The following is a 24,704-nucleotide window of genomic DNA, read 5'->3' as shown; positions in this document are numbered from 1 at the left end:
ACAAGAGTGCCGGAGTTGAAAGAAAGGCAAAAAACAATTTCAACGTCTCGGTTGAAAGCAGGGATTTACCGAAGACAAACAAAGCGCACATATGCTGCTGCTGCTTCGGCGCTGTAAGCTGGTACACCGTGTAGAAAGTGCACGGAATAACAGAAATCTATTAATTTAAATCGGATTACGATGCAGCTCGATGCTTGCCCTGAAAGGGCATTACACACGCAAGAAGGTGGTGAGTCGTTGCCCGTTCGGACGCTCCACGCACCGTTTTCTGCCAGGGGAAAACTTTCCAATCCATAGTTGGAGCATGTTTTTCTCCTTCGCTGTTGCGAGCTTCCTTTACAAGAAACTGTCGCGCTGGAGGGAAGAAAGCGCCAATCCAATTCACTGCCGGCCAAGAGACGAGAGCCGCGCCACTCTGTGCAATTTTTGCGGATTAGCAGAGGGAAGCCGGCGTAATAGCTCCCGCATTGAACGATGATTGAAGAAAACAAACTCCCAGCGCCTCAGTTGCTCTCAACAATCTCAATCTCAAACCCGTCGCAAACATCCGCTTCGGTCCGCGAGTACACGACACACGCCAGGAAAGTAAATCACTGGAACGAACACTCTTCTCTGTGAGTGATTTTGTATCATCCTTGGGCGAAGGAGTTGTTTTTGCACGCCGGAAGATGCTGCAAGTGTACGGAAATACTTTGAACAGTATTCCGGCGCCATTTTACCCCCCAAACATCCGTTTTCCATCGACATGAGCGCTTGTTACATTACCCCGTGTTTACGCCTCCTAGCGTAATGCGTCTCATCCGGGGCATGTGTTTGTACAAATCTCTCCTTTCCTGTTACAGCACCGCCGAGTTCCGTAACGCGTTCCTCAAGACGATCCGGCAGATTATAAGGGAAAGCGTCCGCAACATGTCGATACCGTCGCTGAAGAGTATGGGCGGCAGCACCAACTCGATGACGGGCGTCGGCAACTCTTCTTCCGGCAATTCGCAAACCCTCGAGCGACCAAAGCAGCAGGTTAGTGTGTTTGTTACTTTTTCCTTTTTTGGGTTGCGAAAACCAACAAAACCAGTATGCGGCAAAGTTTTAACCCCCGTTTTTCCCTCCCAGCCCCAGATCATGCAAGGTTCGCAGACGCTCGGCAAGCCGAAGAAATCCAAGATCAATCAGCGCCACTCGTCCGGAAACATCGACTACGATAACACGACCTCGGGCAGCCAGGAGGCGGACGACCCGCCGGTACCGCAGTACAGTGGACAGTTCCGCATGCGCAGCAAGACGGTGGGCGATGTTGGAGGTAAGAGAGGGAACCATCAAACCTTTTTGCGTACATTTTAAACACGTGAGTTGTTCTCCCTTTGCTCTTCCGTGTGGAATTTCTAGAGCAAGTGGCCGCCTGCCGACGAAACATGAACGAGCGTGAGCAGGAAAAACCGGACCCCGGTACCAAATCGGAGGGCGAGGACGATTCCCAGCAGGGCACGGTGAAGCCGAAATCTTCCCTGGGCAAAACACCGAACCATCTGACGCTGAGGTATGATGTCGTGGCAGGGATTCTGCTCGCTTTTTGGAAAGGTTCGTCGCTTGCTAACTTTTGTCCGCCTCTTCCACCTTCTCCCGTTCACAGCACCACCTCGACGCTGTCCGTGGGCAGCACCGGCAGCCAGGCGCGCCTGATACAGTCGTCCCATCCGCCGGCCACCTACCATCCGGTGCTGATGAAGGATCTAGGTAAGCGACTTTCTCCCAGTAGCGATAAGAGTGTAGTAGAGATGTTTGACCCGACCAAGGGTGCGGCCGGCGCGACCACCGCCGAGCGGCCGAAACCGACCCAAACCGACCACCAGGTGGACAGTGCGATGGATAAGCATCTCAAGAACCTCAATCTCGACAGTCTGATACAGACGGACATAGTAGAGTACATGGAGAATCTGAAGGAGCAGCACTACGAGCGCGAACAGACCGGGCTGCCGACCACCGGCAGCCTGGCGCCGTCCCAGCCCGGCAGCGTTACGCCGGCCGTCGGCGCCTCCCCACTGCCGACACGGGCACGGTCGCCGGCGACCCCACACGACACTACTCACACCACCGCACACCAGACGCAACCGACCGCGACCGCCTCCCATCCAACGTCCCCTCCCCAGATCGCTTACTCCTCCACCACTCCCAAAGCCCAAGCTGAAGAGCCGAACCAGTGCGCGTTGAAATCGTCCACCGATTCCAGTGACTCCGCCGTGGCGCCACCGCCCGAGATGTCGTCCAGTTCCGGTTCGGGCAAGAGCGATGACAGCTGCTCAGAGCGGGCGGGCGAGAAAGCGCCCGGCAAGGAGCGGCTCAGCTCGTCCGAGGGTGACGGGGGCTCACAGGGCGACCAGCGCTACCACACGCTCAGCGCATCGTCGGCCAACTCGTCGCCCGACGGTACGCTCAGCCCGAAGCCCGAGAAGACAAAGTCACCGAAGCGCATGAAGTCGGTCGAGCGTGAGAAGAGCCCGATTCGCATCATCAAGATCAAGTCGCCGCGGAACAGCATCGACATCGAGCGGCACGTGCGCATCGAGAAGAGCCCCGACCGGGCCCGGCGTGCATCGAGCCCGAGTGCGGCTGCTGGTGCTGGTGCGACTGCTGCAACCTCCAACAAAAAGCCCCCCGAAGGTGGCATTCTGAAGAAGAAGCAACCGAACGGAGGCGGTGTCGTGGGAGGCATTCTGAAGCGCTCCGTGAGCCCCTCCGTCGGGAGCAAACCGTCCGAAAGTTCGGACAGCACGGCGTCCAAAACGGACGCCAATCTGTCGTCCGACTACGAGCAGTATCAAACGGCCACGGGCAATCGGTGCTACCTATCGCTGTCGAGCGAGTATCTTGGCGTGGAGAAGGACTACCCACATATCTACCAGAATGCGACGCGCGACGAGAAGGTACGGCGGGCGAAGCGGAGCGCCTCGGTCGGTAGCACCGAGCGGATGCGCTCGGTCGAAGGGTACGAGTCGTCCTGTGGCTACTCCCCGAACACCAGCTTCGATGCGTCCTCGGTCGAGGGCAGCAAAAAGCGGTACAGCATCTCGTCCGAGCGGTCCACCGGGGAGTACCGCAAGCAGGGCTCGTACAGCCGCTCCAGCTCCCCTCTCAACGTGTACAGTCGCGATGTGTCCCCGAACCGTTGCTACGCGCGTGGTCTTTCCCCGCAAACTTCCCTAACGCGCGGTCTATCCCTTTCGCCCCAGTCCTCGTTCAAAGGCATCTCGCCGCAGAGTTCATTCAGTCGTGGTCCCTCCCCGCAGCGCGGTTACAACAGTCGTGGCCCCTCGCCCCAACGCTCCTCTGGACACGCCAGCCGCGGCGCTTCTCCGATGCGTGTCGGTGGTGCGTACTACCGCGGTAGTACCTCCCCCCACAGCTACGGTAGAGGTTTATCCCCGCAGCAAAGCTACAGTAGCCGTGGGCCGTCCCCAACTCGCAACAACTACCCACGAGGGCTATCCCCACAACGGCGCGGTAGTCGCCACTACTCACCCCCGAAAGAGCACCACTCCTCGCGTGGCCCAGTGTCGCCGCAGCGCTTCTACAGCCGGGTACCGTCGCCCGAGCGGCACTACGAGCGAGCCCGAGGCCCACTGCCCCTACCGAAGAGCCACAGCCGCGGTGCATCGCCCCAGCGCACGTACCGCCTTACCTCGTCCCGGTCGATCGACAGCTCCTCGTTTCTGGATTACGATCAAAATCCGAACCTGCACTACGCCCGCATCGAGCACGATCGGCGCGCCTACCAGCAGCAGCACCAGCAGCAGCTCCAGCAGCAACACCAGCACCATCTGCAGCAACAGCAATACGCTTCCCAGTCGACGCACGCTTCTTGTATGGAGTGCATCATGCAGGACAACATGAAGCCTCCATAGCAAAAAGCCCGCGCACGGCAGAGCCGTGCGCGGAAGAAGTCGTCCCGGGCCCGACTATACCATCAGGCCAGCTTCGACAAGTCGCCGTCGTTCGATCACGACGAGATACACGTTTAAGCTTGCATTCGTTTTATTTTACGTTCGATTTTGCTTTCAAACAAACACACTCCACGAAGAGTATGAGTCTGCAAGAGTGTATGATGACTCTTCCCAAAATACCATATACATCCAAAGGAAATATAGACCCGGAATACTACAATGCACAGCAACAGCTGGTTTTCCACCACACATCCAAGCATAATCGTACCCCTTTCCCCCGTCAAATGGCTTTGTAGCAGTAAAATCAAAACTAAACTTAATCAAAAATAGTAAATCAAACCGCACGAATAAGTGAGGAAGAGAAAGAGAACAGTGCAGCAGCGCTCCGGCGCGCCACCTAGCGTCAAATCAAACAACTACAGATGGAAATAGTTAGTGTACGCGCAGTACGCCCAATATAATATACTCATCCTACAACCGTGCGGACAAAGGAAGACAGGTGTTGAACAAGGTGCTAATGTCCGTACGGTGTCATCAACACGACACCTAGACAGCTTGGTGTGTAAACAACTGATAATCAAAGCAGTAGTTCACCCCAAACTGCTGTCGCAACGAAATCAAATCATCCCCTACTTCACCACCACAACATCGCAAAAGCCCTGCTGGAACTTCACTGGTATCGGTGTCATTTCAACGCGCCTATCACGCTTCAGTGTTTGGGTTCGGTTCACGGTACGGTTTGTTTTGTTTGGGGACACATCCTGATCCGAGGACCGGAGCGGAAGCATCGAGTCATTCAAATTTGTTTCAAAAGTGACACTAATTTCGACACTACCGTACCAGCGCCGTGCAGTTTCAACCTGGGCAGAGGTTTGACCCTTTCCCAGGGTTGTGTGTACCAGTCACGGTTAGGGTTGCGAAGCTAGATCTCCCCCGTCGATTGGGTTAAATATTCAAATTTGCAACAAGTAAACCAGCGCCGCGCGTACTAGCGTGACGGTGGACAATCTGGTTTTGCCTCCTTCCTACCTCCATCCCTCGCCCTAAACTAACGTCTCAGGCACCGGGCACAACAGCGAACGATTCACGGTACACGCCCAAGCCCCGTCCTGCACTGTGCAGGACCTCATCTCCCCTCCTACGGAGCGGGTAATATGGTTGCGAAATTAAATTACCGGCAAAACCGCACAGTTTGCCCTTCAGCCAGAGCTGCTTGCTTCCGAAGCGTGGATGGTGGTGGTGACGTGAGAAAATTGAATGACCACGGAAACGAAACTTTGCAACCCGCTCCCATCCCCACCCCGTGACTGGCTCAGGAATTCAATTACGAAACTGCAACGCAAACCGCAGTCGCCCCAATCGACCGACGTGTCAACGTGGATTGGCTCTTGGCTTCTGCTCGCCTCGGTGTGGTCCCATTCATTTCCCTGCCCTAGCTAACCCCTTTCTTGTGCCAGGTCCACAAACTCCCGGGACGACCCTCACAACACTTAACTGTTCGGTTCGAGATGAACCAGTAGGGAGGTTCCTAATGTGTTCCCATATATACCGTACCAAACAAACACACACACACACACAAGGACGCATAGGTGAAGGTAGTAGCATTGCTGCAGGTTACAAATCAAACAGCTATACGTATACCCCGTACAACAAAAATATTCAAACAATATCTCTATACATATATTACACACTATATAATCGCAACAACAACAGCCAAACAACAACCAAAATAAATACAATGGCGCAGCCCGTGTTAATCAAACAAGAAAAGCAAAACAGCAACCGAATATACTAATAATAATCCAGTACTACACAGCTACATACACAGCACCCATATATACACATATAAAGCAATTATACACCAAACATCCTTACCGTAGCGGGACAGTTCCCTAACTTTCTACTGAGATGGATTAGAGCAATAGTGGTGTGGTACCCGTACCCCGTATCGCGTGTCTGTTAGAGCCAAACTGTTAGCCAAAAACAAAAACAATATTCGTACTAATATATACATATATACATACCATATATACCAAAGTAACAATTGTAATACAGGTGAGTTTATACAACAAACAACAGATAGTCAAAGCGACGACGCGTACGCGACGCAACTATAGCCCCCCCCCCCCCCTCCAACTAGCATGTTAACGTAGCGAAGCGAAACTCGTAGCCCTTCGAGCAGATAGAACTACCAACTGCAAGAAAAAACCTACAACAATAATACTAGTAAGTGCAGTTGTGTTGCACCAGAAGCAAATAGAGCAAATACAGCCCTTCCCCGTTTTCAACGACGAACCGTTCGAGTAAGCGAAAGGGAATTGAATTGCACACGCCACACGCAAGTTACCTCTCGTTTTGCTGAAGCGAGCTGAGGTGAGATGACAATTCAGCTACTACCTACTACCACTTTTCAGTTCCACACACATACACACACAAGGCACACACAAGGCACACGGCCCACGGGGTTCCTAAGTTTCCGCCCTTGCGGGACCGAGTTGATCTAACAGATCGATGATCAGTTGATCGATGAAACAGGGTGCAGCGGACAGAAACCAAAGCAACACACCGCTACCAAAGCTACTCTGACGGTGTGCAGTGTGCATACACATACACATTATATTAACCAGCAATGGGGAGCGGGAAAAATGTTGTGATTTTGTGCCAATTATCTTGTAAGACCTTTCCGATTTCGGATTGATTACCGGTATTTAATATGATAAAAAAGAAAGAAGCGTAACACGATTTTAACACTAGCGAAAAGGTACGACTTAGTTTAGACGAATTTTTCCACCCCTCACCAGATGTGGCGCGGCAGTTTTCGTTAGCAAAACGTTAGTGAAAAAAAAGCGAGCGCCCCCCTAACAGCGTTCACAGCGAGTCGAGTCGAGTAGACGTAACGGACGCGCGAACCCGCACGGTAGGGAATCGGAATGGTTGTAGCAAAGGATTTGCCAAATGTAACACTTTATCGACAATCGGGTGGGTTGAGAATGCACTGACTGTATCGTCTTATTGTGCTTTTGCGTTGTTCGTTGTTGTTCGACTGTTCAAGTGCCACAGAAGCGTAAGCTCGACAAAGCGTTACGGCTGTTACCTTCGGCTGTGGTAACGCACTGCGCTTGACACGTAACATGTGTTTTTATTATTACAAAAGCGTTTGTGTTTTCGGTTCGTGCCAAAGTGTATTAAGTACATCTCTTCCATCCATTCCGCTACGTTCGATGTTTTGTTTTTTAACGTCTAATTCTATCTCTATTTAAGGCGTAAGAGTCACAGGACACAGTGGTAAGGATCGATCGGTACCGTTTAAATGATAGTATACATAGGTAAGAGCAGCGAATCAACGTTTTATAAAACAACAAGAACAAAAAAACAACATTAAACCTTTTTACAAGCATTAAGAATTTGTAGCGTAACTTATAGATAGAGACACATTCCGGTTCGTTCGTTCAATACATTTTACTTACACGATTTTGAACGAGGAAAAGAAGAGTAAGAAAATCGATTCTTCGATCAGCTTCCTTATGCACAACCGCTATCGTCATGCCACAAGGAACGGCAATTGTCAGCGACATTTTACTCCAAAAATCAAAACCAAAAACCAAAAAGTAAAGCAACCCAATTCAGCACTGATCTTGTAACTTTCAACTCAAATGCTACAACTGTACATTGCACTCTTTAACGGATTATGAAAAACAAAACAAAAAGTCGAAAAAAAGCAGCAGCAAAGAACACTTTAAAACAATTTAACTAATCTCACGAGGAATTCTATTTTTCTACAATGCATCTTTTTATCGCTTGCACGGTTTAGGAGTGGAGACGCGGACTAGATAGAGCCGGTAGGAGGGGAAAGCTAGCTAGAGTTTTAATCGAATGGAACTACTACCCTTTAGCATTTGTTACGATTTCGATGTGTTGATGGCATGAATGGACGCCGCCACAGCGGGAGACACTAGATCAGCTCACTAGGTTGAGAGGAAAGCGGGATTTAGTTAGGACAACGAGAGATTTTTCATATTATGCTGTTACACTGTTTCCTGCGCCTTTTTGGTCAACTATAAACTGCACGCTGCAACTATTCACTAAGTCACGAGCGAATGCGTTGTTTAGCGAATTTCTCCTTACCCTCGGCAGCAGCAGGAGATGAGATACGGATGAGAAGTCTATTAACGGTAGTGTAAGCATGTACGAGGTGACGCCATTTTAACACTAACTCGATTTAGAACAACACAGAAACGCCACACAACACACTGTACACGACGCTAGCGACATGACATGGGACTGAACTGTACGCGAACGACACCAGCCCTTAGACAAGACGACTGTAGTTGCTACTGTTAGCTACTTGTGAGTTGCATGCACTGTAGCGTGTCCCCACGGACGCCCCCAACCCTTGTAGAACCATTACAAAAAGCAGAGGAAATGGATAAAGGCGGAAGTGATCGCAGGTGTACAACAAAGATGCCGAAACCTAATGCCCAACAGCCTTACATGCAGACGGGTAGCGTGCTGCCTCTGAAACCGAACGACTGTTATTTGCCGACACGTAGCAACACCGACACCCAGCCCTCCCCCCACCGTAGGCCAGTAGTAGTGCGTAGTAGTGCGAATGCGTAGCCCCTCCCCAGCCCTGGTGGCAATGTTGTTCAAAACCTTCCACTAACCACCAACGATGCATATTCGTCAAGGGGCAAGGGGTATAAATAACCTGAACTGTTTGCGCGATAAATTGCACGCGCTCTCAGGCAAAGTAAACGAGAAATGTAGCAAAGTTATAGGAGTAGAATTGCGAAGTAACAGTGACCTGCTACCACTGAAACGTACGGCGGGTACTTGCACGAAAGTGTCCCGATGGTTAACACACCTACTTTAGCTTCCCTGCCCGGTCCCGCTCCAATCGAATTGACTGTCCTGCCCTCTGCATCCTGAATGTATATTCGAACGATCGGAAAGCTTTCCTGTTGATTCCTCCTGAAACTCCTTTCGTTTGCTAGTATAGTGCAATTAGTTTATGACTTTTGTTATTGTGGTTTATTTTTATTTTTTCTAGTTTTGGCATAATTTTGTTTTATTGATGCTCTTCTTGTCCTACTTACCGTTTATGTATCTGTGTGTACGTTGTTACCTCAAGCTTTTAAGACTAGTTGTGTACGTTGTGTACGTTCCTGTTATACCAACGGCATAGAGACTGATGAGTCGCGCGACTGTACTTGCCTTAAAGTTCACTAAAATAAACAAGAAAAATAAGCCAACAACATAGTTAGCCCAAACCCTTAGCGTATCTTATATATATCAGTATTGTTAGCTAAAAACACTAACAACAAACTAGTACTCCCGTCCCACCCTGTCGTGTGAAGAATCGTTAGCGTTAGCAGTACAACAGTATGTTTGATAAAGATTTGATGCAGTAAAAAAGTACTTCTTTTGCGATTATTTCACATTAAACCTGTATAGCAGTATAGATCACCAAACTCAAAACTTCCCCCATTCATCATGCGTGTGCGTGTGTACAAATACTCACCCACTGCGCTTAGCAAGCCACCAGCCAAGCCACACCAAGCATACGAGCTGAAGGTGAGCAATGGTTACTTCCCACTTGGCTTAGGCTCTTAGATTCTCGAACCTGTAGTTTGCAACCACGTCACTGTCATTTCCTTCCCTATGCTGTTTATTTGCGCTAGCTGCGTACGCGATCAGATACTTTCCACGGTTACAAGTATGCTTTGTTACTGTTTGTTTGTTGTGCGTTTGGTTTCGATTTGCGTATTCTACTAGCCACGTTTACTATATATTTTTTTCATTATACCCAAAATTTACATCTCATTTATCCCTCTTTTCTCGACCGTGTTCTATTCTTATGTACCATTCTCTTCCCTTTGCTTTCCAACAGTTTTAACTGTCTCTCATGAATCCTCCTTCTTAACATCCATCCTGTTCCTAATGTTTCCCCCCTTTTAGGTCTTAAGTTAAGTTAGCAAAAATTGGATACATTTAAATTAACCAACAACAGCAAAAAATCTATATACTAAATTATACCAACACACAAACACCAAAAAATACACACACAGAAAAAAAACGAAGCGAAAGCTACACCAAATTGATAATGATACTAAAACAATCAAACCATTCCCAAAAGAACAACAAAAAAATACAACCAATACTACAAACCAAAATCCAAACCAAAACCCCTCTTACTTATAAAACACCAACCATTCGAACAATGTCATTAAATCTGGCCATTTGTTTTTCTTTTTTAATTGTAGGATCCCCGGTGTGGAAGCCTAGAGACATGATTAGTTTAAGTGACGCCCCGTCGACATCACGTAAAGATGAAAGTAAATAAGCTCGTTTTCTCGTTACACTCATCCTCGATCTTTTTGAAGCAAAAGAGCAGAAGGGAGGAAGTTACAAAAAAAAGTACATACACACGCCACACACACACACGCAAACGCAAAAACCAAACCAAAATCCCCAAATTACCGATACCTCCCGTGACCCGAAACTCATTGGAATCACATCCCGTTCACAAGGCTTTTGGGGCGGTTGGTAGTTGGGTGGGCTAAAAGACGGCGAGACGAATACTAATACTCATGTTCCCGTAGCGGCACACAGCAACGAAGCAGCTCATGCATCCGTGCGGGAATGGTAGAGGGAGAGCGATAAAGAGGAAGTAAATATAGGTGTCCCACAATATGAAGGCAAATAATTGTAATGGAATCGGCACACCGGCCGGTTAGAGCAGTTGATTCGAGAAAATAGCGCAATAGCTGTAAAAGGGGCTAGGGCGTAGAGGATGAAACCAACAGAGCGGAAGGTATTACCATGTGTCTAGCGCGCTGTGTGCACGTAGCCAATTTTCACGTTCAAGAACACACTCACGTACAAATGCACTCGTGTGTCGCAAAGGGCAGGATGCAGTAACTCGTAGACCATTAGGGTTGAATGGTTATGGGCATTACAGGTTGACCTCGTGCCCTGGAATGGGCAGCAAACAACGAGGCAAGCAGCTTGTCTTTGTGTTCCCGATTCGGAAGTATCTGGCGGAAGCTGCGGCGACGAGAAGCCCATGGTGTCGTCCCGAGATGCTCATTTTTCCTCCCTCTCCAGTGAACGGTATCTCTTATAGATATGACCGTTTTCATCGTAATCGAAATCATTTATACCCTGCCATATTAGACAGATAAAGACACACACACACACATCAGCACGTGTGATTGTATCCTAAATGGCACAGGATCGACTTGCACAGGCTGACACCCTGACCTAAGCCGCTACTACCCACATGGCTACAGGTGTAGGAGGCAATATTTCTCTTGAAACAGAACAGGAAAGCTGCAAGGAAAGCTCCGATGAGAGAGTAATTAATGAAAGCGTGACACAATGTCGGCAGCCATTTGTTTGTTGATCACACGTAAGTAAACCGATATATAGTGAGAGCGAGAAGGTTCAGCAGCAGTAGAAACGGGAGTAAAGTTTAAACGAAACCAACCAACAACAACAAAAAAGAGAAACACATCCCGTAAAAGCATGTTTGTATTAGCGATAAAGGAAACGATAATGATCAACACGTTGATCGTAGATACATAGTGAATGAGAATTATCTTGCAAATTGCGATAGAAAAGTATTACTGTTTTCATTAACTCACGGCACGGACGACCGCAACGACCGGAGACAAGGAAGGAAGGAAACGGGCTGAAACAAGCCGAACGAAACCATTTAACACTGGACGGGAAAAGACGTAAAGAAGCATACATAAACGCGATCGATCGCGATGAGCTTTTCTCGGAAAGCTAGACCTAGACCTACGGACGGACGAGCAACACACGGCGAAAAGTTAATGGGTATAGTAAGGGAAGACATCTTTTCGTGCGACCGACAGACACTCATAATGGCGCAGACACATGCAGTTGATAGTGCATGTGCTGCGCCGGGCGCGATCTTACAAGAGGCGGAAGAGAGAACGGAGAGACGGAGGGTAAAGATGTTTAGAGTTTGTTTTACATTTTTGATCATTTTTAATCCTACAAAACTAATAGAATTTAAATATTAAATCTATATAATCGAGTGAAAGAAGATCGACTTTGACATCGCGTATTGAGAAGCTAGTACAGGCGGAAAGGTGGCTAGCAACGAAGGAAGAGCAAGAAAAGGGAGGCAAAGTAGTAACTAAGCGAAAGAAGGACACCCCCTCCCACTATTTGCACACTCTTTCTTCCTTCTGCAGAAAATTGCGTACTCATCATCCCCCTGTTCCCTCCCCACTAGTAGGAAGTAAAGCAAATCAATCAATCTTAAAAGCAACACTTATACTAAATGCTCCGTTTCGTGTACGTGAGACAAACCCCAGTAGCGAGATGTGTTTTACCCTAGCGTGTGTGTTTACATTTTCCGTTTTCCTGGATCGGAATCGCAAACGAGCAGCGGGATCCTACCTCCATCAGTTCGGATGGACCGTCAGCCCTTCTGCCCCACCCGTCGTTTCAGTACAGCTGCTCGGTTTTATCTGCCGATCTGCATCGGTCGATCGGTCAGAGACACTTACACTAACGAACTGATCGTACTATACCTTAAAAATAGAAGTCAAAAAAAGGAAATAAAACTAAAGAGAAAGATAAAACCAAACAGCAGCTCATGGCACGGTCACTAACGATGCGAGATCGTGTGAGCGACACTCGGAGCAGAGCAGTGAAGACGTAGCGCGTATGAGTGGGCATAAAAAGGATATAAAAGCCTTGTGCACTCATACAATACACTCAGACACTCATACATGCATTAAAAAAAAAACAACAACCTACATTTACGATGGAAAAGGGAATTGAATTTTATAACAAACAAAAAGAAATAAAAAAAGTAAGCCAAATTAACAGATAGCAAAGAATTATATACACTCACACAGACAGACAGAACACATACACTTGATACAAGTGAACTAGGAAGCCAGCTCGTACGAAATTCAAAACGGCCAGCAGATCGATCCGATGCGCAAAGCAAAAACAAACACTCAATTAACCATTGCACAATAAAATAAAGAGCAAAAAACGGCAACAAGCAACAACACAATACAAAACAATATAACAAGGCAAATCTATACAAAATTACTAAAACACTATTAAAACTACTAAATACTAATGATTATTATGATTACCACACACAAGCCCAAAATCACGAAAGCGCGTCACACACACATGAACACGCAGAGAGAGAGAGAGGGAGGAAAAAACACACACTCACACACTCAAAGTGTAGAAGCAAACACGGTAACAAAACAAACACGCTGATAAATAGCGCGATGCAATTTGGCTACTTTGATTTAAAATTATGCAATGTATCAATTTTACTTGTTAACGTCTGAATTCTTTTAGCTATTCTTTGATTTCTATTCCTTTTCTTCTCATATTTTCTTTACTTTGCTTCATAATGTAAACTTTAATGTTTATTTAATGTTTTTAAAATTAAAAACTACTACTTTCCTTTGTCTGTCTCTCCTGCTTTAAAAAGAAAGTATGTTTTATTCCTTTTTATTGCACCACAAGTAATCGAATAATGCAAATAAAAAAAAAGATACAAAACACAAACAAAAACACACTCTACAATTAAGATATTTGCAAAACTACACATACTTAGAACAATGCAACACAAAACGTTGACAGTTTATAGAAATATATTAGTTAAATAAACAGGAGAAGCCAGACCAGGCAGTCAGTGCAGACGGAAAAAAACCCCCAAATATGCAAGCTACCCAGCAAACAGTCGGTTCGTTGTTGTGCATTCCAAGCAAGTATGCCAGATATCCGCACTACTTGGCATTAGGATTTTAATACTACACCACACCCACACGACGTTTCGTATCGATCATCATCTGTATCTGCGCGAGAAAGATAGAGAGAGCAAAAGGCACGAAGCGTTGAAGCAGCACATCGGCAATCGATTAGGTTTGTTGTTCAAGGTGTGTTCATTTTGATAGAGTTTGTATTGATTGTGTTGGGAGCCTTATAACGAGAGAATGGTCGATCAAACACACACAGCGATCCAAGGACTGCCTCACGGCAGCTTAGTGAGCACCCAGGGGCAGAGAAAATCATTGAACTGGAGCGAAGTAAATAAGCACTTTCACGTTCTATTCCAAAGCAGAAACGAGTGCGAGCTGCCAATTTATTCTTTTCTATCGTCTGTATCGGTTATCTCCTACTCATTACTACACACACACACACACACAAAATGAACAGAACGACACAAAGGCAAACACTCCAAACAAACGAACCACAGATCTTACCACTTAAAACCTTGTGCCAATTATTAATAAGATTTACTAGCGATTGATACACGGAATGTACGAAGCTGGTGGTACATCCTCCCCTCCCGTCGTGCATGATGGAAACACCCCGTTTTTTGCTAAACAGGGCCAATGGGTGCAGACTAAAAAAAGTAAAAATCAATACACACACACACCAAACAATTAGACACTCAACCTTACACACACGCATACACACCTTCACATGCAAAACGAATTTCTTACAAAGGCAGAATCGAACAGCTGAGATTGAGAGAAATGCGAATACCAAAACAAGTGAGTGAAATCCACAAAACGTTCTTTGTATACTTCCCATTTTTCTGTCCGTACTTTTGTTGACGACATAAGCGTTGATATACTAGAGAGAAGGAAAAAACAAAACAAAATGAAAACATTCACACTCACACGCACCCAAGCAAACAAAAAACACAAAACTAACTAAATACTCATTTTACCCGCAAAACTAACTTTAAGCGCCGGACTACCGGCACCCTAGCAAACACAATCCTCGAAACGCAATGCGAGAAATGAAGATGCGAACGAGGAAACGGTATGCGAGAAAAAAAAGAAACAAGCAAGCAGAGAATAAAGTCTAGTTAGTCAGAGCTGAAACAAGCGGAAGCCGGAGGCGAAGGAAAAACTCAAAATGAAAGGAAAAGATATAAAACACAAGTGTCGAAAGCTAGCAATGAGAAGGTAAATCCCACAAGCTAAAACGGTAAAACGGTGAAGAAAGAGCGAAAGAGAGAGAGAGAGAGCGTGACAGAGAGAGACAGAGCGAGAAAAAGCATAAAGGTAGGAAACGTAGCATTGTAAAAGCACCATCAATGGTTGCGCTCACGTGAACGAGTTTCCTGACTTTCTTGAGTTGGATTTTGTACTCCTTTGGAAATGTCTAAGTATTCAATAAAGATAATGTAAACACACACACACACACACAAACGTACACAACCACACAGTTACACGTTAGAACATCGCAAATTGATACACAAATATACACAGAAATAATGACACACACAAACACACTTACACAATAACTACACCCATGAATGAAAATGGCAAAAGCTGCCAACGCAAAATGGGTTAAACGAAATAGATAACAAAGAAGTAAGCAAAACAGACAAACAAACAAGCAAACAAACAAGGATGCAAACCAAACATGCAGCATTATGGAAAAACTAAACACACACAAACACACACACTCAAAACAAAAACCAACAACAACAAAAACCAATGTTCTGAAGTCGTTAAGAATACGTGTGGTTTTGGTGTGTTATTTGTTTGGGAAAGAAAATGACTCACGGTTAAACGGTAAGTGCAAGTAGTGTTGGTTCTCTTTCGTTTTTTCTTCCATGCCAGCGTTACTTTGCGTTACTATGCGTTACTATGTAAGTTCAACCTCGTTGAGTCACCGGTAAGCTGGTAGTTATGGAATTTGTTTTCTTGTTCGACTCTACGAGCAGCACAATTACAATTATGAGGTCATACTCAGCCGACGACAATCTAATAATTGACGACTATCATTTTGTACGTGAGGTTCCGACACATTGCTGTATGAAACTAGAGTGCGCCAGACATGAACTGTGTCACGCGCCTGTCGGCAGTTTCAGCAAGTGAGACCACGCGAGCGAGCAACCAAACGCAAAGTATGCGCATTGGCTTTGGTTTGTTGTTGCTATGGTAGCATATCTGTTTACAATAACAATCCCATTTGAGTAGGGTCGCAATTTTAAAACACAACGACTTTTGTTTTTAAACAACAGCTTATTGTACAGTAAAGTCTCACTCGAGCAACTCGAAATGCACTCGCAGAACCTCGAGCTTAGACGCTAAACCAAGACTAAAACCTTTTATAATTACAAGGCAATCTGCAATTAACAACATATTCGTTCGTTTGACACTATGTGTGAGAAAATAAAACAACCTATTTCCACAGCTTTTGTGCCTTGCCAACTCTCTACATCGAATTTACCGTTAGTCATGCCATTTCAGTGACCTGCGTATATAAAAGTTACAAAGTGTGTTTGCGATCGTAGCTATTTTGTTTTAGCTTTCTTTTAGTATCAAAATCCAAATGAAATCTGTACAAGCCCTTTCACTACTCACCCTGCTGGCCTTAGCAGTGACGGGTGACAACGATCTCGGTAAGTTTATTGAAACTCATTAAACTCATTTAAATCTGCAGAATAAACATTGCTACACCATATCCGCTGTTTAACAGATACAAAGTGCGGGAAAAATGAGGTGTGGGACGATTGCGCAAGTTCTTGTCCGGATATATGTTTCGAGCCACCGGCCGAACTTTGCGATAAAAAGTGCAATATTGGTTGTTTCTGTGAGAAAGGATACGTTCGCGAATATTTGGATGGCGGTAAATGCGTTCGCCCTGACACCTGTGAGTCTAGGTTAACTGGAAGAACCAGTTTTCCCCGCTAAAATAATTTGTTGATAAAATAAAAAAGTACATTCTATGTATGGTATTTGCTTTTATTTTTAAAACTTCAATTTTATAATTCAAAAATCCAATCGCCGTTGATCGCATTGGCAGTAATCTAAACAAAATATTACACAACGGTTCGTTTCTCTTCGTGTGTAAAAAATATGGCTTATTTATATCCAGTTCCACTTTAATCACCACTTGTCAGCTTCTAGTACGTATAAAAATCACAAAGTGTGTTACGTTTGTAGCTATTCAGTTGTGACTTGCTTTACACGATCAAATCCAAATGAAATCTGTCTCAGCCGTCTTCCTACTTACCTTTTTGGCGGTAGCAGTGATGGCGGACGATGCCGGTAAGTTTGTGGAACAATGTAATTTACACAAGCTCCTCTTTTGAATCTACAGGCTAATCCTTGCTACGCTGTCTTCCCTATATAACAGATCAAAAGTGCGGTACCAATCAGGTCTGGCAGGAATGCGGACCCGGATGTCCGCGATACTGTTTTGAACTAGACGATCAAGCGTGTAATTCTGCTTGCAAGGCTGGTTGTTTCTGTAATGAAGGATACGTTCGTGTTGATAAGGATGGTGGGGACTGCGTTCGTACTGAGTTGTGTGCATTTAGTTGCAGGGACGATCCTCCCGTCTCTTAACTTAAAGCGACAGTGCAGACATTACTTTGTGATCAACATTGTTCTACCTCCTATTGTTATTTATGCTCCTGTACGGTAGTATTCAGTCATGCTATTTAGTAAAGATTACATTAACCCCGAACTAAAATGAAGTATTGAACTCATCTTCTCTGGTGTAACTACTATTTACGCCATCACTGTGGTTTGTAAAAGCTTCCTGATGTTATTAGACATAACACATCCAGAAAGACAGATCCGTCCTTTGCGGGCCCAATATTATAAACCAGCGATCAGGTTAACCTATTTCCAGTTTCGTTATGTTTATTCTCGTTGCTCACACTCGAAATCGAATATCACATTGGTCACATCTTATCAACTTCACGTTGCTCCGTGTTAAATAGACGCGATTTAAAACTGGGAATTGGTCATGACTGTTTTCTTTGAATTCTAATAATCACTGGCAAGCCCGTTTAACCTGTTTTAATAGGGTCCGAGTGCTGGTATCCCAATAAACGCTGGGGCTATTGTGCCTATTCATGTCAACCTTATTGCTTCGAACCAAAGTTCCCACTTTGTCCTTTGTAGATTTCCGTATTGATTGCATCTGCCGAGAAGAAAACGATCGTGAATATAAATATGATGAAAAATGCATTCTATCTGAACACTGTGTATATTTACCTTCAGATCCGAAATCGGAAATCTCCTTGCTTGATTGCCACAAGAACCAAAAACGGAAATAAATTGTTTAAAAAAACGAAAACATATTGCAGTCTCGTTGAGATTGATTTGCTAAAATGATCTTCATTGATTAATTCTATTTTTGCTAGCTTAATATGGAAACATACTAAAATGTCCACCACTTACATACCATTACCATTCGAAATGCTGCGATGGTTGATTACATTGGATTTATTGTTAATATTTGTTTGTGTATTAAATTGACCATCCGATTGATTACACGCAGTTTCCATCGTAATCCACCCTATCCACGATTGAACGGTGTATAAAACACCCGCATTTTAATCCATCCACCTTACTGTGTACTATTTGTTCAGTATGATTAACAAGCCCTCGATGAAGTCTGTGCTAGTAACATTACTCCTCGGTCTACTGGTGGTCGTAGATGCTGCCAACAATACGGAAGGTACGTTTTTAGCACACATTCCCGTTGACGTTTCCACACTCACCATCACGCTTCACCCTTGTAACCGTTTGTCAAACAGCTACGGATTGTGGACCCCATGGAAGATGGTCAGACTGTGCTGCATTGTGTCAACCTTATTGCTTTTCACCACCTCGACCGTCGCCCTGTACATTACCGTGCCAGGCAGGATGCGAATGTGACGAAGGATACGTTCGTAAACAAAACTTTTATGGACCATGCATTACCGAAGACGAATGTCTTTATGGGCCTTAAACTCGCTGCACTCTGAGTGTTTTTCGAGTAGTGCAATAAATAAGAAAATGCATGAATGTAAATATACAAAACATGAGTTTTCATCATCAATTATAGAGCATTATAGTTCCGATCGAAGGGCTTTTGCATGCATTTTGCTACCAAATATGCACAAATGTTTAACAGGCAAGCCCACACAAAACGATCATCGTACAAACAGGATTGTCTATTTCTATGTTAAATTTCGGTTCAGTTCTGTGGTTGATGATCGCAAGACGTTGTATGTATTCGTGCTGAAAAATGTATATTGAAAGCACTTCCTAACTCTTGAGGATTCGAAACGCATCACCGCTGTCGAACAGCTACCCAATGGTCAACCTTATTGCTTTTCATCCTCTTTACCCTAGCCTTGAACAAAATTATAATTTTATATTTTATAACATCTAATTAAACGTTCAATTCAAAAAAGCAAAAATAAAGCAAAAAGATGCGTTACTCACCATGCTGCGTAACCTAACATGCTTCTCTTTAGAAGAATGGCTCGTTGCTTTCATTCATCTACAATTTTCTATCGTATTTTTCGAATTGATTTTGCCCTGTAGCTATTACTCGATTGGATATACAAGTTTGTTGATTTATTCCACTACAAAGAGCTGGTAGGGTATATGTGTTTGCAGTTACTGTTGAAGTTTGTTCAATCTCCCTGATAGAACAGCGCAGGTGATGGTCATGGTTCCATGTAAGAATGCGAATAAAGGTTAACGGGATAGTGGATGAGTGTCGTGGGGTTCGTTAAAATGCGTGAGAAGAATGATTTTATCTGACTCGCTAGTACCTTCAACACCTCACCACAGCTCCCTGACAAGTTCATTGAAAGGAGTAATTCATCATCCCAACCCAGTCCATTCGTTGCCTTCAAAGTATGGCAAACAAAGTCGATCGTATCGGACTCGGTGGTACAGCGATTCGTCGCTATAAAAGTACAGTTTCACGGCGCAAGGTGCACACAATGTTCACTCTTATCTTATGACCCAAGCATACATGCTCCCGATGCAGGTGACCCAAGTTATTTTGCTTCTCACGCTGCTGGGAGTCGTCGTTGTGGACGTTAATCAAAGTAGGTTTATTTCTTTTTGTTTTTCGAGCATAAACAAGCTCCTCTTTAAACTCTCCACTCTTATCATCGCTGCTACCTTGTCACAGATCACCTTTTTAACCTTGGATTGCTATGAATGTTAAACAAGAAGGAAGATATTATTAGGGAGAAATTGCTTGCCAATTAAAAATCATCTGATGCTATAAAATTATTGTAGCTGGTTGTTAAACATCCGAACTTTTGTTTACTTTAAAGAACTGCTTGTAACACGCATTCGTGTAGATGCCTGCTACGGGGAGAACTAGCCAGATCACTTTCAATCGTCCGGATTGGAACAGAAAAAGACTTGAGGATATTCAGGACATTTAGGTAAATAAGGACAAAACAGCGTACATAGATATAAACCTATCATTAATGAAATGCCTATACCTGCACAAAATTTACCACGAGATACAATAGCAATCAAAATCAATATTGAAAATTGTAAAGAAAAACCCAAAACAGTATTATGCCTTTCGTTACACTTCTCGAAACTGTATTGGCAAATCGAATGTTGTATAAACTGCCGCTCGTCTATATAAACATCCTATTCCCGTTGCTATAGGCCACAGTACAGTAAAAGCTTCTAAATACCAACGTGCATCTTCCCGATGAAGTCCATGCAGCTTTGTTTGTTTGTCACCCTATTGGTCGTGGTTGCAGTGATGGCCGACGATGAGGGTAAGTAGTTCCCGTACATCGCTTCAAAAAGCTTCCACCGTTCCCTACGCCACATTACAAAGTGTCGTCCTTTGTAACAGATTTTGGCTGTTCTGCCAATGAATATTGGCATGAGTGCGGTGTCGGATGTCAGCCGCACTGTTATGGCCCACTGCTTCCTCCGTGCGATGAACCGTGTAAAGCCGGCTGCATCTGCAAACCCTGGCACGTTCGTGAAAGCAAAGAGGGTGGAGAATGCATCAAACATGAGGATTGTAAAGAAGAAGGCTTTCTGTTCAGCAACTAATAAATCAAACCAATTGTACTGATTATAAGTGATTAAGAATTTCTAGATGTTGTTGATGGATTGTGTCACACTTGCAATGCGAGGTTCTGCTTCTGACGCGTTGTATAATTATATAATTAGTCAAAGATTCGCAAAACAAAATAAACATTGAACAAATGTTATTTTTTCCCATTAAAAGCCTTCTTTAGAGTTTTGTCTGTATTTCACGTAGGTATTTCTAAATGGTTCAATGATACAAAATTACATCGGTAGACATCATCAAAACATCCACTCGATGAATTGTTTATCAGCGTAAAAATCACTGTTAACACATAATTAAGTTGCCGTATATTGAGGATGAAGATAAGATAGACAATAACACAAATTTAACGAATGTCTAACTACTGTTTCTAGATGCCCAAGATGGCATTATAGACTACAAAGCAAGAGGACAACAATGTTTAAACAAATCAATGTTTAAGTTAGGTGTAAAGATCCCATCAGATAGAGCAAAAGTTTGCAACATAGTAATCCGACATCATACTACGATTATGATCTAATAAATAACTCACCGAAGTCGTTGTAACAAAAGATACTAACATTCTTGCACCGGTTACAGAGTGACTCAACGGCAAACGCTAACAATGGTTACACATGAGTTGAGCTTTACAAAGTATAAAGACCTCACATAAAGGCCAGTATTCCAGTACATTATCTCAGCATATACTGCCATACTTTCACGCACCTCGTGATGATCTTCTCGTACTGATCAAAGCATTGTTTACAACAACTATAAAACTACCTATGCTTGCATCAGATGATCATTCTACATTGTACATCCAATTACAACGCAAGTGTAACACTTATTCCAACTAACAAGATGAAACCAGTGGCGATGTTCGCGTGCCTGATCGTGCTGATCTTCACCCTGCAAAACGCACATTGTGGTAAGCTATTCGACCTTCATGATAAGTGTGCCTTCATGATATGATCATCACATATATCTCTTATTTGTATTATCAACAGCCTGTCCTTATGACCATCCCTACCCATACGACCTTTGTGGACCTAACGAAGAATTACTGGAGTGTGGTACCGCTTGCCCTAAGACGTGTGCCGATCTGAACGATCCACCCAAAGTGTGTACGCTGCAGTGTGTACAGGGATGCTTCTGCAAGCCAGGATTCGTCCGAGAGTCTCTACATGGCAAATGCATTCCGGAATGTGAGTGCCCGTGCTACTGAATTGACCAATGAAAAAATACATTAGCAATTATTTAAACCTTGCCCTTTCAATAAACGCGATCGACTACCTTAAGGTATACTTTTTCTAGTTGTTCTAGCGAGTTATGCGAGCAATACATTAATTTAATAAGCTTTCTTCACTTGCGTTACAAAATAATTAAGAGTTTTTATACTTCATTTAAGATATTTTTTATATTCTTTATCATTCTCGCTGGGCTACATTGAATGCAATTTCTTTAAGAGATAGTCTCTATGTATCTTGAGTAACATTCGGTCTTGATGCGATAAGTGGTTCGTAATCATGCGTTAATAAACGATTAAAAATTTTCAGCTTTGCATCTGGTAGTAAGTTAGTTATAGATATTTAATATCGTCAATATAGATCATTTCACAATTGTTGGAAGGGCCGCATACACTACACTTCAGAATGAAGGCCACATGTCTGCCCATTGATAAAGCATTTATATTGCTATTATCACAACACTATGCTAAGAATTATCACCACAACTAAATCCAAACAGCTGACAATGGCCAGCTTAAGCAAAACAAACTCTTGTTTCTATGCAGGCTCTAACCGTAGAACAAGCGATCGTTTTCGCAACAGCCGTCCGGTTATTCGAATACGTTTGTGACACCTTTTCGAGTCGCTTATTTTGGCGATCGACTAAGTTTTAGCAATCGTTGACTTTTAGCGCCTACTTTTAGCGGAAATTGGGCGGCCGGTATGAGCTATGGCCTTCAAATAAAGTTGCTTTTTTTTGGTTTGTCCCACTTCGGTCAATGGTTCGGGCAATGCTACGGATTTTAGCCGGGCTCACGCGTTTCTGCCATTTTTCTCATGCACTTGCTGTTTCAAGTTTCACACACCACAACTGCTGTTGACATAAATTCCTTTATGCCATTGAGCTGGAACACAGATGCACATGGTGTTCAATAACACCAACTTAACATATGAGAGTTATTAACTGGAACAGCTGTATTGATCGCACCTCACTAATTAAAAACACATCAAAATCTTCGTTCTCCCAGAATGTTACATTTTCGTCCGTTACAATAGTGCCACCTGGCCAAGTTTCACACAGATGCGATGCTACATTTATTCGACAACCCTCGCCAAAAGTTCGGTAACAACTGTCGACCAGCTCTTCCGGCTCATATATGCTCTCACTCTCTGCTATTTCTTTTGCGCTCCATACATTAACACCAAAAGACGATTATGAATCACACTTCTTGTTCGTCCAACTAGCAACATCACTCCGAATCACAAACGAAATGTAACAATTATCGCTCAATTCACGAACATCGTGCGTAGCGAATTGTGAGTTTTAGCCGCCCAACACTCATTACCAGGCTGTTTCATATAAAAGAACCAGTTATTTTCTACAGTACTACGAGTCTATCCACGGAGCCATTACACGCAAATCAACGCTGAACGATGAAGGCTGCAACTGTGCTGTTGGCATTCGCCATGCTTATCCTTGCCGCGACGAGTGTTCACGCTGGTAAGATCATGTTGATCCTAACAATTCTATTCTCGATCTAATTTCGTTGCCCTTTGATTTATCTTTCATGCGCAGCAGAGAAATGTGGTGGTGACAACGAGCACTACCTTACGTGTGGTCCTGTGCAAGAACCGACCTGTGACCATCCATCGGTAGAGAACGATCTCATTGGCTGTGCACAAGGGTGCTTCTGTAAGCCGGACTACATTCGACATGCAGAAGGCGGACTATGTGTACACATAAATGTCTGCTCATATTAGTGTAACAACTATCCATACTAGTGTAATATCCGGCAACGTATTCCATCGTAAGCAATCGAAAAAGCGCGATAAAGAAGCATTATTTTGGCGTTAAACGTGGTGGACTATTTGAAATGTAGGAGAAACCACTATTCGAGTTGAATTTGTACAGTAAATAAAACAAGCAAAGAGAGGCTGACTTAAATCAAAACGTAAAGTCAATGTTTTACAATCGTATGCGGTAAGGGAGCGAGCAGGAGTTTTGCTATTTCCTTTATTTCGTTTTGTTCCATTATCACAATTGACGTGCTTTTCAGGTTCGCAAATAGTAGTATGCTCCATTAAGCCAAATGTCCAAACGCTTAGATTTCCCATGTGCATGAATATGACTCATCATCAGACACCCTGCCCATATGAGATCTCATGTATGAAGAAATGCCTCCTTACAAACTGTTCCTTTATGATCTGTCACTATACCATGTGCTTACATAGCCAATGTATGATCGTTTATCCTCGATCAACTCATTGTTTGTACTGGTATAAATCTGCCTGTCCTTGTGTCAGATGATCATTCTACATTGAACATCCAATCAAGCTCTTAGCACTCTTAGTAAGTCTTAGAGTCTTAGCATTCAATATGCAATCACAAATGCAAACATACATATCAAAACCACAACATAGCAATATGTTGTGATCTATTGAATGATCGCACATTGTAATGTAAAAGGCTTTTGAACATATCATAGCCGTTTCTGCGATACTGATTCTGTCCGCAGCTTGTTGAAAGTACATTATCTATTGCTTTAGCTATGATTACAGATAATTTTCTTCACCCTTCAACTTCAAGGTACAATTAATTTCGTTGTACTTCACAAACATCGTGCATAGCGTATTGTGGCTTCACACTTATTACCAACTGTAAATTGCCTATAAATGAGCCCTG

At 44.1% G+C, this 24,704-nt stretch overlaps 2 protein-coding genes, 1 long non-coding RNA gene and 1 pseudogene across 9 annotated transcripts in view; 3 read left to right on the top strand and 1 right to left on the bottom strand.

Annotated features, from left to right (window-relative positions):
- LOC1277171 (protein still life, isoform SIF type 1) overlaps window positions 1–14,148 on the top strand; it is a 97,489-nt gene extending 83,341 nt beyond the window's left edge. For all 6 annotated transcript variants that reach the window (XM_061643453.1, XM_061643452.1, XM_061643451.1 and 3 more), the window contains 5 exons: window positions 843–1,017; window positions 1,111–1,297; window positions 1,384–1,534; window positions 1,628–1,731; window positions 10,199–14,148. In XM_061643453.1, the coding sequence (XP_061499437.1) occupies window positions 843–1,017; window positions 1,111–1,297; window positions 1,384–1,534; window positions 1,628–1,731; window positions 10,199–10,278 (697 nt within the window). In that variant the 3' untranslated portion in view covers window positions 10,279–14,148. The remainder of the gene's footprint in view (window positions 1–842; window positions 1,018–1,110; window positions 1,298–1,383; window positions 1,535–1,627; window positions 1,732–10,198) is intronic.
- Window positions 14,149–17,774: 3,626 nt separating this feature from the next.
- On the bottom strand, window positions 17,775–18,138 carry LOC133391249 (uncharacterized). Its single transcript, XR_009764722.1, has 2 exons — window positions 17,978–18,138; window positions 17,775–17,903 (listed from the first exon to the last, which is right to left on the bottom strand). It is a non-coding gene; the product is annotated as an uncharacterized LOC133391249 (long non-coding RNA).
- Window positions 18,139–18,292: 154 nt separating this feature from the next.
- Window positions 18,293–19,203, top strand: LOC5667172 (uncharacterized). 2 transcript variants are annotated; one of them, XM_001688868.2, is made up of 2 exons: window positions 18,293–18,443; window positions 18,882–19,203. In XM_001688868.2, the coding sequence occupies exons 1-2, from the start codon at window positions 18,356–18,358 to the stop codon at window positions 19,004–19,006; spliced, it is 213 nt and encodes a 70-aa protein (XP_001688920.2). In that variant the 5' UTR covers window positions 18,293–18,355; the 3' UTR covers window positions 19,007–19,203. The 2 variants fall into 2 exon arrangements, 1 of the variants encoding a protein (XP_001688920.2); XR_009764720.1 differs by lacking the exon at window positions 18,882–19,203 and adding an exon at window positions 18,523–18,806 and having other exon boundaries at window positions 18,336–18,443.
- A 1,589-nt stretch (window positions 19,204–20,792) lies between these two features.
- On the top strand, window positions 20,793–23,978 carry LOC4576694 (uncharacterized; annotated as a pseudogene).
- The last annotated feature ends 726 nt before the right edge of the window (window positions 23,979–24,704 follow it).

Source organism: Anopheles gambiae, chromosome 2, assembly GCF_943734735.2.
Source record: "Anopheles gambiae chromosome 2, idAnoGambNW_F1_1, whole genome shotgun sequence".
Classification (NCBI taxonomy): domain Eukaryota; kingdom Metazoa; phylum Arthropoda; class Insecta; order Diptera; family Culicidae; genus Anopheles; species Anopheles gambiae.
This window is presented reverse-complemented; position numbering and strand designations above follow the sequence as displayed.